The 13,307-nt window shown below is 43.9% G+C and overlaps 1 protein-coding gene across 1 annotated transcript in view; it reads left to right on the forward strand.

Annotated features, from left to right (window-relative positions):
* Positions 1-13,307, forward strand: part of ANGPT1 (angiopoietin 1) — a 235,820-nt gene that overhangs the window by 175,849 nt on the left and 46,664 nt on the right. The window contains exon 7 of the mRNA XM_075270268.1: positions 3,454-3,620. Coding sequence (XP_075126369.1) covers positions 3,454-3,620 — 167 coding nt within the window. The remainder of the gene's footprint in view (positions 1-3,453; positions 3,621-13,307) is intronic.

Below are 13,307 nucleotides of genomic sequence, written 5' to 3' on the forward strand. Positions count from 1 at the left end.
TTCTTCAAAAGTTGGGAGGTATGGGTACAGGGGGCAGTGGAAAGATGTTAGAAGGTGGAGGGAGGGGGGGGGGATTGTTGGGACATCAGGTGTGCGGCACTGTGGAGTGGGAACGTCTGGGGCAATAATATATAATATATAAGTTTTTAGCTGGAGAACTACAAAGCACACAATAGCTCCAAAGGTCTGTGTGCTTTGTATTAATAATGATGTAGGCTGCTATGTTACTAGCATAGCAGCCTGTTTGGGGGTGGGACTTTCAATATAAAGGAGTGTTCACATTGCGTTTTTGGCCTCCCTTGCCGGGATACGTTGGTAACCAGTCACAATCAGCTCCCCACTTATCCCTGCACGGAGAACTGCAGGCCCCCCCCCCCTTTTTTTAATGGCCAGTTCTTCGTGCAGGGATAAGTTGACAGCTGATTCTGACTGGTTACCAATGTATCCCGGCAAGGGAGGCCAAAAACGCAATGTGAAAAAGCCCTGAGGATTTATTAAGAGGGCTCTTATAAATGGTGTTGGCTCTCTATAGGCGCTGTCACACGGAGCAGATTATACCTGCAAATAGAATCTGATTAAGCCTTGTAATGCAGCTAAATAAAGGGAAATGTAATACAGAATGGATATGTCGCAAATTAAAGTAGTTTTAAAATGGCGGCGGGGGGGGGGGCAGACACTTAGGCTGTATGGGGCCCCAAAATTCCTGATGGCGGCCGTGTGCATGGTTTAATAAATTCCTCCCAATATGATCCTCTCTTGGACTCGCAGCAATTGTCTGGGATCTAGAGATACTAGAGATAGGCCTGGTTCACATCTGCGTTCGGTAATTCGTTCAGGGAGTCCACATGGGGACCCCCCAAACGGACTACCAAACGCATCGGCAAGTGGTGTGCAGTGAAAGCACACGGACCCCATAGACTATAAAACCGATCAATAGAATAACATCGTCCCATTGACTCATACCGGATGGGGGTTCTGGGTTTTTTTGCTGCTGATTTTGCATGTGTTTTGCATGTTCTCCCGTGCATCCCACATACTCTGGAACTCCTTACCAAGATACATAAGACTGAGCCCCACAATCACAGGCTTCAAGAAGGCTCTGAAGGCTCATCTATTCAGGAAGGCCTACAACCTCCAATAACACTATCACCGCACTGCCATCTGTACAGTCTCCCCCTCTCCTTCAGTCTCTACCCCCCTTCCCTCATAGACTGTAAGCCCTCGCGGGCAGGGCCCTCTACCCCACTGTGCCAGTCGGTCACTGTTCGTTTTATATCTACCTGTATATTTTGTGTATTGTATGTAACCCCCAAATGAAAAGCACCATGGAGTTAATATAATAATGTAAAGCACCATGGAATTAATATAATAATGTACAGCACCATGGAATTAATGGTGCTATATAAATAAACAATAATAATAATAATAATAATAATGTGCATTTCTAACCCTAGAGTACAAGGAAAACAGGATCAGTAACAGTCCTCACATGAGTCCTTACACGTCATCCCCAGAAACCGAGTGTACTAGAAAGTGCTGAATATAATCTGTTCCAGCTCATGAGTCATTGTAACAATAAATCCTTAGATCAGAAAGATTTCAAACAACTTTATCCTAATTTCGGTAAATTTGGGCTACAATGTAACTGATACAATCGACTGGAAGATGAATCCATGTTTTGTATGTGGGGTAATGACTTTAATAGCTTGCACATAGCTCCCATTACAGGTAACTAAAATGTCAGGCTGCGGCTATAAAGCTGATAAGGACTTGTATTCATAAAGTAACACGGGGATATGTCATCACTCCCAGTCCTGGACGTTACGTCAGTTTCTCGGTACATACAGTAGGTCGCCTTGTACAGGTGCTAGCTTTCGTATTTTGTCTACTAATAGAAAAATTCATAATGTCGTAACGTTCCATGGATATACATTTACTACAATAGAGTCAGAGGAAGGTTACAGTGCAAGTGTATAGGACAGTGACTAACGGTAGGCAAACTGGTTCAGATCGAACCAAATTTGACCCAAATTTTTTAGAAGTTTTGGGGCTCATCACCCATCAATCACCATTATACTAGGGTCTCTTCAGACCACAGACTATAATAAAGGGAGGCCCATGAGAGGTCTGAAGATGATTGCTTAATGCGGTAGGTCATTACTACAACCCGCCAATAGCTTATCACTAGAGATGAGCGAGTAGTACTCGATCGAGTAGGTATTCGATCGAATACTACGGTATTCTAAATACTCGTACTCGATCGAGTACCACTCGCTATTCGAATGTAAAAGTTTGATGCAGAACCAGCATTGATTGGCTGAATGCTATACAGTCGACCAATCAACGCTGGTTCTTCTCCTACCTTTAGAAGTCTTCTCCGTGCAGCTTCCCCGCGGCGTCTTCCGGCTCTGAATTCACTCTGCCAGTCATCGGGCCTGGGCAGAGCCGACTGCACATGTCCACTTGTAGTGCGGGCATGCGCAGTCGGCTCTGCCCAGGCCCGATGCCTGGCAGAGTGAATTCAGAGCCGGAAGATGCCGCGGGGAAGCTGCAAGGAGAAGACTTCTCGGAGGATCCAGCCCGACCCTCACTTGGACTTGGTAAGTATAATTTGATCGAATGTTGCCTACCCCTGAAACGAGCATTTTCCCTCCATAGACTATAATAGGGTTCGATATTCAATTCGAGTAGTCGAATATTGAGGGGCTACTCGAAACGAATATCGAACCTCGAACATTTTACTGTTCGCTCATCTCTACTTTTTACCAAAAATCCCCTCCTAGATTGAATTTAGAGATGGGTGAATATTCCAAATTGTTCATTTTTTTACAAAACCAAGCAAATGGTAATGGCTGCTGTATTTTTAGGCCGCCAGAGGCACAAAAGAGATAATAGAAGGTGAGTATGATTTTTTTTTAATTTTTACAGCTCCCCTGGGCCTCTACCTATTATACTTCATATGTGGTATGAAGAGACCCCAGAGTATAAGGCTATGTTAACATGGCGGAAAATGAAAATGAATTCATTATCTGCCACCGGCCTTCTCGCTGCGGTCTAGACACAATGGGATGTCCATGCAGCGCATCGGCATCCCGCTACTGATTAGGCCCAGATAAATCGAGCAGGATGCCTCTTTTTTCCGCGTCCTGCGGCAATCTCTGCCTCCCATTGAAAACAATCGGAGTCAGATTCCGGGAGGAGTTCGCTCCAAGTATAATCCAATGATGTGAGCAAGATAATTCACTATGAACATACTGAGTTACAGTAGGAAGAGCAACAGCTCTGGAGCACAACATGCACATTGTGTAGACCAACGGTTATACTGTCTAAGCCTGACCTGCCAATTCAATAAGGATTGCACATGTATAATAACTCATAATGACCTTGTAAAAATCATTAAAACATTTTTGTGCTCGGAAGATAAATGTGTGTTTTCTGCTTCTTTCTCTCTAGGGGTTTGGCAGCCCATCTGGTGAATTCTGGCTGGGGAACGAGTTTATATTTGCAATAACCAGCCAAAGGCAGTACTCACTAAGGATTGACTTAATGGACTGGGAAGGCAATCATGCACATTCACAGTATGACAGATTCCACATAGGAAATGAAAAACAGAATTACAGGTAAGAAACGTGATGGTGCGACCGCGTTATATATCAATCTGCAAAACTGCCCAAAGTGCTCATATAATTACTCCAATAAAATGGGAAACCTCGGGAGGAATGAGGCATGCGGTATAGAAATTCATTAAATCTACATGACATAACTCATGGTATAAAGCAAATGGAACTCAGAACGTAAAGAGACAAGAAGATCAATAAAACTTAGTATCTTGTTGTAGCAAAGACAGAGCTGTAAAAGAAAAGGACCCTGGATCTGACCCCTCCCCTGCGGAACATAATAATACAGTTTATCCTTTTCAGTAGATAGTGAAAAGTTCACAAGGGGAACATCGATCTGACCCTTGGCCATGGATCATAATAAAATAGCTACATAGTTATATAATAGATAAGGTTGGATGAAGACATCAGTCCATCAAGTCCAACCTATAACCCTACAGAATATGGGTTAACCTTTTAATGAATAATGAAAAAATAGACAATAGGATCCTGGATCTGACCCCTCCCCTGCAGAACATAATAATACAGTTTATCCTTTTCAGTAGATAGTGAAAAGTTCACAAGGGGAACATCGATCTGACCTCTTGGCCATGGATCATAATAATATAGTTACATAGTTACATAATAGATAAGATTGGATGAAGACATCAGTCCATCAAGTCCAACCTATAACCCTACAGAATATGGGTTAACCTTTTAATGAATAATGAAAAAATAGACAATAGGATCCTGGATCTGACCCCTCCCCTGCGGAACATAATAATACGGTTTATACTTTTTAGAAGATAGTGAAAAGTTCACAAGGAGAATATCGATCTGACCCCTTGGCCATAGATCATAATAATATGGTTTATCCTTTCAATGAATAATGAAAAAATAGGCAATAGGACCCTGGATCTGACCCCTCCCCTGCATTCACAAGGGGAACATGGATCTGACCTCTTGGCCATACGCTTCTTCTCCTGGCGTGCATGCTATTTTCTTCAAGCGCCCGGCTTCTATACAGGCAGAACCCACTCCAAAGTTTATTTTTGTGGACCCTGACTGAGAACCATCGGAGCTGACGCTGATATCCATTTGATCCATTACAATACAGCAACACAGAAGTCGTGTAACAAGCACTACGTGCTAAGAGTCTGAAGAAGGTCTCTACCAAGACCGAAAAACGTTTAGCTCTACTACTATCACAAGCGTGAACAATAAAAGAATTATCACTGGCACTTCTCAAGTGTGACGTTCATCCTTATACGATTGCCACGGGTTGGGGCCCTACATCTACACATAGGAATCCCCAACTGCATCCCTCAACACTTCTGTGTCCACCCAGAGACTTTAATGGAGCTCTATTGGTCTACAAAAACAGACCAAAATAGACCATGTCTCTTTCTCCACTGGACATTGACCCATGGAAAAAGAACAAATGCCTGCTTGGTCCCCATTAAATCAATAGGTATGCATGCAGTCCGTGATTTAATATGGACATCACACAGAATAAGCCCTAATGCAACATTGTTGATTCCAGTTGGGAGGTGAGGACCACCCAGGCACTACAGATATATAACATCTTTATGGTAGATGGGCATCCTCTGGGGGTACTAAAGACTGGAGAGTAATAAAGTATGCCAACAGAGTGCTGCAGTCCAAAGTTTCCCCTTGACCCCATATACTGCTGCCCATATAATTCTTCCCTACGTTCTTACTTGTCTCGTAGAGTCATTTGCATTTTAGGTTAAACGTTGGCCCATGTTCCTTGTGATTCCCTGACCTGTGGTCTCTTGTCTGAAAACTCTACAAACCTCTCCATCGTGTCAGACATGACTACATCAATTGCAGCTTAGAGGACGGAGCAGTCAGGCCCCCCTACTCTTTATTTAACACGCCCTGTCTTATCTCATTCTTCGAGGTATCAAGTAACAGTCACTTGAAAACCAATAAGCCATCTCCATCGTGAAGGGTTTACATCTCCCCTCTAATAATGTCGACTTTAAAGACAATTTATTCTCCAACCTATTCTCATACATAATGACTTTCCCCAGTGAAAAGGTTACTATAGGGACTAGAGATGAGCGAACACTAAAATGTTCGAGGTTCGAAATTCGATTCGAACAGCCGCTCACTGTTCGAGTGTTCGAATGGGTTTCGAACCCCATTATAGTCTATGGGGAACATAAACTCGTTAAGGGGGAAACCCAAATTCGTGTCTGGAGGGTCACCAAGTCCACTATGACACCCCAGGAAATGATACCAACACCCTGGAATGACACTGGGACAGCAGGGGAAGCATGTCTGGGGGCATAAAAGTCACTTTATTTCATGGAAATCCCTGTCAGTTTGCGATTTTCGCAAGCTAACTTTTCCCCATAGAAATGCATTGGCCAGTGCTGATTGGCCAGAGTACGGAACTCGACCAATCAGCGCTGGCTCTGCTGGAGGAGGCGGAGTCTAAGATAGCTCCACACCAGTCTCCATTCAGGTCCGACCTTAGACTCCGCCTCCTCCGGCAGAGCCAGCGCTGATTGGCCGAAGGCTGGCCAATGCATTCCTATGCGAATGCAGACTTAGCAGTGCTGAGTCAGTTTTGCTCAACTACACATCTGATGCACACTCGGCACTGCTACATCAGATGTAGCAATCTGATGTAGCAGAGCCGAGGGTGCACTAGAACCCCTGTGCAAACTCAGTTCACGCTAATAGAATGCATTGGCCAGCGCTGATTGGCCAATGCATTCTATTAGCCCGATGAAGTAGAGCTGAATGTGTGTGCTAAGCACACACATTCAGCACTGCTTCATCAAGCCAATACAATGCATTAGCCAGTGCTGATTGGCCAGAGTACGGAATTCGGCCAATCAGCGCTGGCTCTGCCGGAGGAGGCGGAGTCTAAGGTCGGACCTGAATGGAGACTGGTGTGGAGCGATCTTAGACTCCGCCTCCTCCAGCAGAGCCAGCGCTGATTGGTCGAGTTCCGTACTCTGGCCAATCAGCGCTGGCCAATGCATTCTATTAGCCCGATGAAGTAGAGCTGAATGTGTGTGCTTAGCACACACATTCAGCTCTACTTCATCAGGCTAATAGAATACATTGGCCAATCAGCGCTGGCCAATGCATTCTATTAGCTTGATGAAGCAGAGTGTGCACAAGGGTTCAAGCGCACCCTCGGCTCTGATGTAGCAGAGCTGAGGGTGCACAAGGGTTCAAGTGCACCCTCGGCTCTCCTACATCAGAGCCGAGGGTGCGCTTGAACCCTTGTGCAGCCTCGGCTCTGCTACATCAGAGCCGAGGGTGCGCTTGAACCCTTGTGCACACTCTGCTTCATCAAGCTAATAGAATGCATTGGCCAGCACTGATTGGCCAGAGTACGGAATTCGGCCAATCAGCGCTGGCCAATGCATCCCTATGGGAAAAAGTTTATCTCACAAAAATCACAATTACACACCCGATAGAGCCCCAAAAAGTTATTTTTAATAACATTCCCCCCTAAATAAAGGTTATCCCTAGCTATCCCTGCCTGTACAGCTATCCCTGTCTCATAGTCACAAAGTTCACATTCTCATATGACCCGGATTTGAAATCCACTATTCGTCTAAAATGGAGGTCACCTGATTTCGGCAGCCAATGACTTTTTCCAATTTTTTTCAATGCCCCCAGTGTCGTAGTTCCTGTCCCACCTCCCCTGCGCTGTTATTGGTGCAAAAAAGGCGCCAGGGAAGGTGGGAGGGGAATCGAATTTTGGCGCACTTTACCACGTGGTGTTCGATTCGATTCGAACATGGCGAACACCCTGATATCCGATCGAACATGTGTTCGATAGAACACTGTTCGCTCATCTCTAATAGGGACCCAAATCTCCAGGCGTCTATGAAGGAACAATTTTTTTTCTCATGCTCAGGCCCCAATGGCTTAAGAAATCATGTCACGTCAGAATCCTGGAGGTGAATTTATAAATGTCCACCCTTTGAACTGGGATCGGATTTTTTTTCGGTTGGTTACTAAGAAACTGATGTAAAGAATCTTTGGGGGGTTATCGGTGCAAACAAGACTTGGTTGAAAAGCTGTCGGCCTTGTAGTTCTGTGCTTACTACATACTATTGTGTGTGCAACATGGATGTCTGCCCCCTGTATACAGAAAACACATGGAACGTTGACGTGTCGTCCACTGAATGGCGGTGGAAACTTGGCCAGGGTTAAATTAAAATATATTATGAAATGTATCAATAAAAATTTACATTAATGTCCTAGCTTTGGGATATGGACCCATTTTATCCTGGATATTAGCATGATCATGGTACAAAACAGCCTGGTTTCCCATATCTATCATATATTTGAGTGCTTTGGAAGATCCAAAAAAATGGCGAAAAATAGGATATGACCTAATGTTTGACAGAATGGGCTGTCAAAAAAACGGCCATGTTAATATGCCCATACATACATACAGTGAATTTAAAGGGGTTATCGCGTTTCTAACATCCTTAGCAAAGACCATCCATATAGATCTGCGGGAGTCTGATGCCTGGGACCCCCATGCAATCAGCGGAACCGAAACTGCATGATTTGGGGTATTGTTTACATTCCTTATCATACAAGCTATAGCAGCAAGTGTGGTACTATAGTGATGTCCCATTGAAATCTATCCACAACACTTGCCGCTACAGTTTGTACGGAGAGTGAGCGGCTCGTCTTGCGATATGCGAACATTGCTGCGCGGCATTGGTTCGAGGCCTGGCATCCCCAAAAAATAACTTTTCAAAGGAGTAATGGCACTTGGGTTCATTTGTCATCCTCAGTATAGGTCATGAATATGTGATCAGTGAGGTCTACACCTGGAACCCCCTATGATCAGCTAGTGGCTACAGCAGCTACTGTCATATTTATCATCTTGACCGAAAATGGGACTGAGCTGGTACACCAAGCACCGACCCTATGATATGTACCATGCTGTGCCCCAGAAATTTCAAATCAAATCAAATCAAACAGGCTTTATTGGCACGTCCAAATAGATATTTGGCATTGCCAAAGCTAGTAAAGTGGGGGGAGGGGGAGCTGGAGTCAGGGGGGAAGAGTATGGGGGGTGGGGTGGGTGGTTTGGGGTATAACAGTCCGTGGAGTCTCATCTTCCTCTTAGTTGGTGACAGCTGTATGGGGGGGGGGGTGATTTGAGGTATAACAGTCCATGGAGTCTCATCTTCCTCTTAGTTGGTGACAGCTGGACACGTATTGGGCAGCACACTCCACAATGGTCTCCTCCTCTCCCAGTAGGATGTAGAGTTTCCTCTTCTCGTCTGCAGATATGAAGTCTGCGATGTGGGCAGAGAGTCTTTGGGAGTAGACGGCCCTCACAGCTGAGTATTTGGTGCAGTGTAGCAGGAAATGGGCCTCATCTTCTAGGGCCCCCTTTAATTCGTCCCATCTGAAGAACCACACCACACTACCTCACCCACCATGGTACGATGATGAGATGAGAGATGCAGCTACAATATATGAAGTTCATTTTCAGTGCCTTTAGGTCCGTCTAGACATTTAGGAAATGCTAAGACACCGTTGGTCCTTTTCCTTACTATATTAAGATTTTTGTTTTTAGCTCGGTTTCAGGATCTTAGCTAAAGGCCAAGGAACATCCACGGCATATTGACACAGATGCCTTGGCGTCTATATGAACACAAGTCGCACACATATATGCCAGCTACTCTCCCGGGCCTCTTCTATCGTCACAGTCCATTGATGCCAGTGGACAGAATGTGTGTTTATGCTGGAGCCGTTTCGGCAATATTTGTATTATTTTTACATAGAAGTATTTGTTTTAATTTCTAATGGGCATAAACTCAAAAGACCAAAGTTTGGATAAACAATTTCCTCCAACTTATCACAATAAACCCCTCTTATAACATCTTTGCCGAAGGTTAAAAAGTTGACCTTTGAAATGTTTCTTTGCGGACTCACGCTGTGCGTTACATCGTTTTATTCCGGTTATTTGTATTCGTTTGTTGCGATTTTCTGCTTTATATTACAACAATCTCAAGCTTAAGACCGAAGCTTTTATTTCAAGGCCAACTAAAGTAGCATGAGACTTGGGTTCGGATCAATCCAGGAAATATGCTCCAAATTTGTAGTATCTGATAGAATGGAGGAGATTTGTCATCATAAATCAGGCGCATTCTCCGGCGGCCGCACGTCTACACTTATATCTATGCCAGCTCATAGATGATGTAGATTTCAGGCATCATTTACACCAGAAATGTATCTGGCATGTGGTAGTATGTTCTAGTGATATTTTATTCCATTCGACTTGGAGAAGACAGGTAAGTTCTTTCACCGATTTTGGTCGGTGCTGCACCCCTTTGTTCTGCGATCCAACTCGTCCCAGAAGTGCTCGATAGGGTTCAAGTCTGGGCTCTGGGCAGACCAGTCCAGTTGGATAACCTGATTGTCACTGTACCAAGCCATGGTAGACCTTGCTACATGACAGCTGGCGTTGTCATCAAGTAACATTGGTCCGACCCATAGAACTGCCATGATGTAGGAGCACACTGTTATCTAAAATAGTGCAAAACATGTCATTGTTGAGTTTACCATGCACTGGGACCAAGGGTTCATACCAGGAGAAACACCCCTAGACCATAACTCCACCTCCGCCGAACGTTACTGGGTGTCCAAATACTTATTGGTAGACAGTGTAGTAGAAGTGCATCCGGTCCTGGTCACTGTTTCAAACATTATATTAACTACGCTTTCCTTTGGTCCTACCCTTAGGATAGGCCCTAAATATCTGATCAGTGGAGGACTAACAGAAGGCTCCTGCTGTATTAGGCCACTTCCAACACCCTTACTATATACAGAACTGAGCTGTAAGCAGTTAGCTCCAGTCCTTGTATAGAGGACGGACGCCATTGTAGCATAGCTCCGATTGATTTCAAATCCTAAAAATAGGCCATAAGTCTAAAGCTCCTGGACAATCCCTTTTAGTCTATTTACTGTATCTGTCTTCTATAAAATAAGATAACCCTTTAATAGTCCCACCATGGCAGGGAAGAAGTAAAGTGCTGCAGTAATTTAAGTCTTTTCCTATTCTACCACATAGTAGTGTTCTGCCTGTAAATGAATTAAGTTACTATAAAGAACAGAGCTCACATTTGAATGGGGTTATCCACTATCTAATCCTTCGAGTAGACCATGAATATTAGAGCTTGTAGATTCTGACACCAGGAACCGTCACAGATCAGCTGCTTCGGGGTAATGTCTACATACTATACTGCTCACTCATCATACAAAGGGTAGTGGCAGTTTTAAATACTTAGGCCATCAATATCAGATCCGACCCATCCCATTGAAGTCTATGGGGCAGTTTCTGTAAGTGATCTGTGGCGGTCCTGGGGAGAATATTGATGACCTATCCTAAAGTATATCCTGGTGTATCCTATGGTACTTAGCAGTTAAAGGACACCATTAGCTTAGGCTAAATATGCAGTAAATATGCTTACCATGTGTGATGATTGCTAAATAATAAGATTTCTACATACCACAAGTCATGCGGTGAAATAAAGGTCTTGTCCTCAAGAGTTTGGCAGAGGGAGCAAGAACTTGGCCGGTGCATGGGTGGTAATCAGGATTTCACTAAATGAGTGGAAAGTGATGCCAGGGGACCTGAAATCTGTTTAGCCGCCTGTTTACATATAACTTAGTGGCACATAATTCTTCTTGGCACATGGATTAACGCTGCAGAAACCGAAGAAATTCCTGCAACATCTGATCTGTAGAAGCGGCGCTTTATAATCACCTTCATTGTAATTATCCTCCTTATGTAAATTATAAGAAGTCAATAAAAATTTTGTGACCGTATCAAAGCACAAACCCAGGCTAAATACATATATACAGGTCACAGATCTCAAAGGTGAAGGATTCTTTGGAATTTATAGAATAGGAGGCATTTTTCCTCAGCTGCTGCATAACCTCTTTTTTAAGTAGACCTCTGATACCGCTATAAGAAAACTTCTTGTGAATAAAAGAAACTTTGAAATATATCTTACTTAACAAACGTATTTCCATCTCGACTTATTAAGTATCTCTCCTCCTCCTCCTCGTCCTCACTCAGACTGTATATCCTATAGCATTGTACTAGTCTTTAGTCTCACATACAGAAGTCTACGGAGAGGGGAATGGGGAAGAGGGAACTGCTGCCAGAAGATTTATTGCCAAATGTTATGCCACAGCAGGGTTAGGGAAGTTTTCCCCCACAATGTAGCAGGTTTTAGAATCTGCAGTTATTTGTGAGTCTTATCCTCCTTCTCCCCCTCCCATCTCCATAGACTAATATGTAAAAAGTTGCTTAAAGGGATTTTATCATTAAAATTGTATTTTTTCTGCCTACCACATTGGGATAGCCTTAAGAAAGGCGTATTACTGTGCTGCTGCTCTTAGTCCCTGCAGTACGGTATACACGGGGGTTTCCTGAGCTCTCTACTGCGGAGGATTATTGGGCGCTGTCTCTGTGGTATGTTGTAATGAAGCCAGTGATGATAGAAGGATGGGGTAATAGTTGGGATATTTCCTGTGTCATGTCTTAGGTTACATGTTCATATTATGTTACATGATGCAGCCGGGCACCGAGATTGCTGGACAGACTAAGAAATTGATAACATTAGCCATGGTGAAGCCTTGATTTCAGAATCTGAAGGACATTGAATTTGCAGATCCTACTCTTTTTTTTTATGTAGATTGTGAGCCCCATATTGGGATCACAATGTACATTATTTCCTCTCCTTTCAATATGTCTTTGTAGAATGGGAGGAAATCCATGCAAACACGGGTAGAACAAACAAGCTCCTTGCAGATGTTGTTCCTGGCAGGATTCGAACCTAGGACTCCAGCACTGCAAGGCTGAAGTGCTAACCACTGAGCCACCATGTTGCCCCTATTATTTTGCCAAATTTTCATGGATTCACGTGGCTGTTTCGTTTTATTATACTCTGGGTCTCTTCAGCGCTGCCGATTATTGTCCTCAGCGGTCACATCGGGCTCGTCTATGAGGCTTGTTTTTAGGTGCAATAAGGTTAATGTACTCCACGTGATAACCACAGCCTAATCCCAGGTTTCCGCGGTCTCTGAAGTCTGATGTCAGGAGGCCAGCAAAAGATCGAAGAGGATGCCAAGAGACCACCGGACACTGCAACGAAGCCCAGGAGACACGAGTTAGACTGTTATGTTTACTCATCTTCCCTAGGTCTTATTATACTCTGGAGTCTAATGAGATAGCGGTTTGCAGGTGGCGAACCAAAAATTTTTGAAAAATTTGTAACAAACCCATCTCATTCACCCATCCCTGTTTGTGAGGTTCACTAGGAAAATTTGTTTCGAACTGAAAACTGGAAGTGCAAGGCAAAATTGTTTATTATATACTTAGCTATCCTCAGGCCCTAAAAATATAATAACATGGACCAGGGAAGGGATAAAAAAAAAAAAAAAAAAAAAAAAAAACTTTACTCACTTTTCCTTGGCCCAACTTCATCCGTTATTCTGGGTATTCTTGAGTTGACTGCCATATCTTTTGACCCCTAGGCCTGTGATTGGGTCTCAGTGGTCATGATGACTTCAACACTCCCCATATGATCTCCAGATGGTCATCACAGGCCTCAGCGGTGACCTGGGGACTGGAAGACATTGCAGATGGCCCGGGAAAAGAACGGAATGCTAAGTAAT

This window comes from Leptodactylus fuscus, chromosome 4 (assembly GCF_031893055.1).
Source record: "Leptodactylus fuscus isolate aLepFus1 chromosome 4, aLepFus1.hap2, whole genome shotgun sequence".
NCBI classification, from domain to species: domain Eukaryota; kingdom Metazoa; phylum Chordata; class Amphibia; order Anura; family Leptodactylidae; genus Leptodactylus; species Leptodactylus fuscus.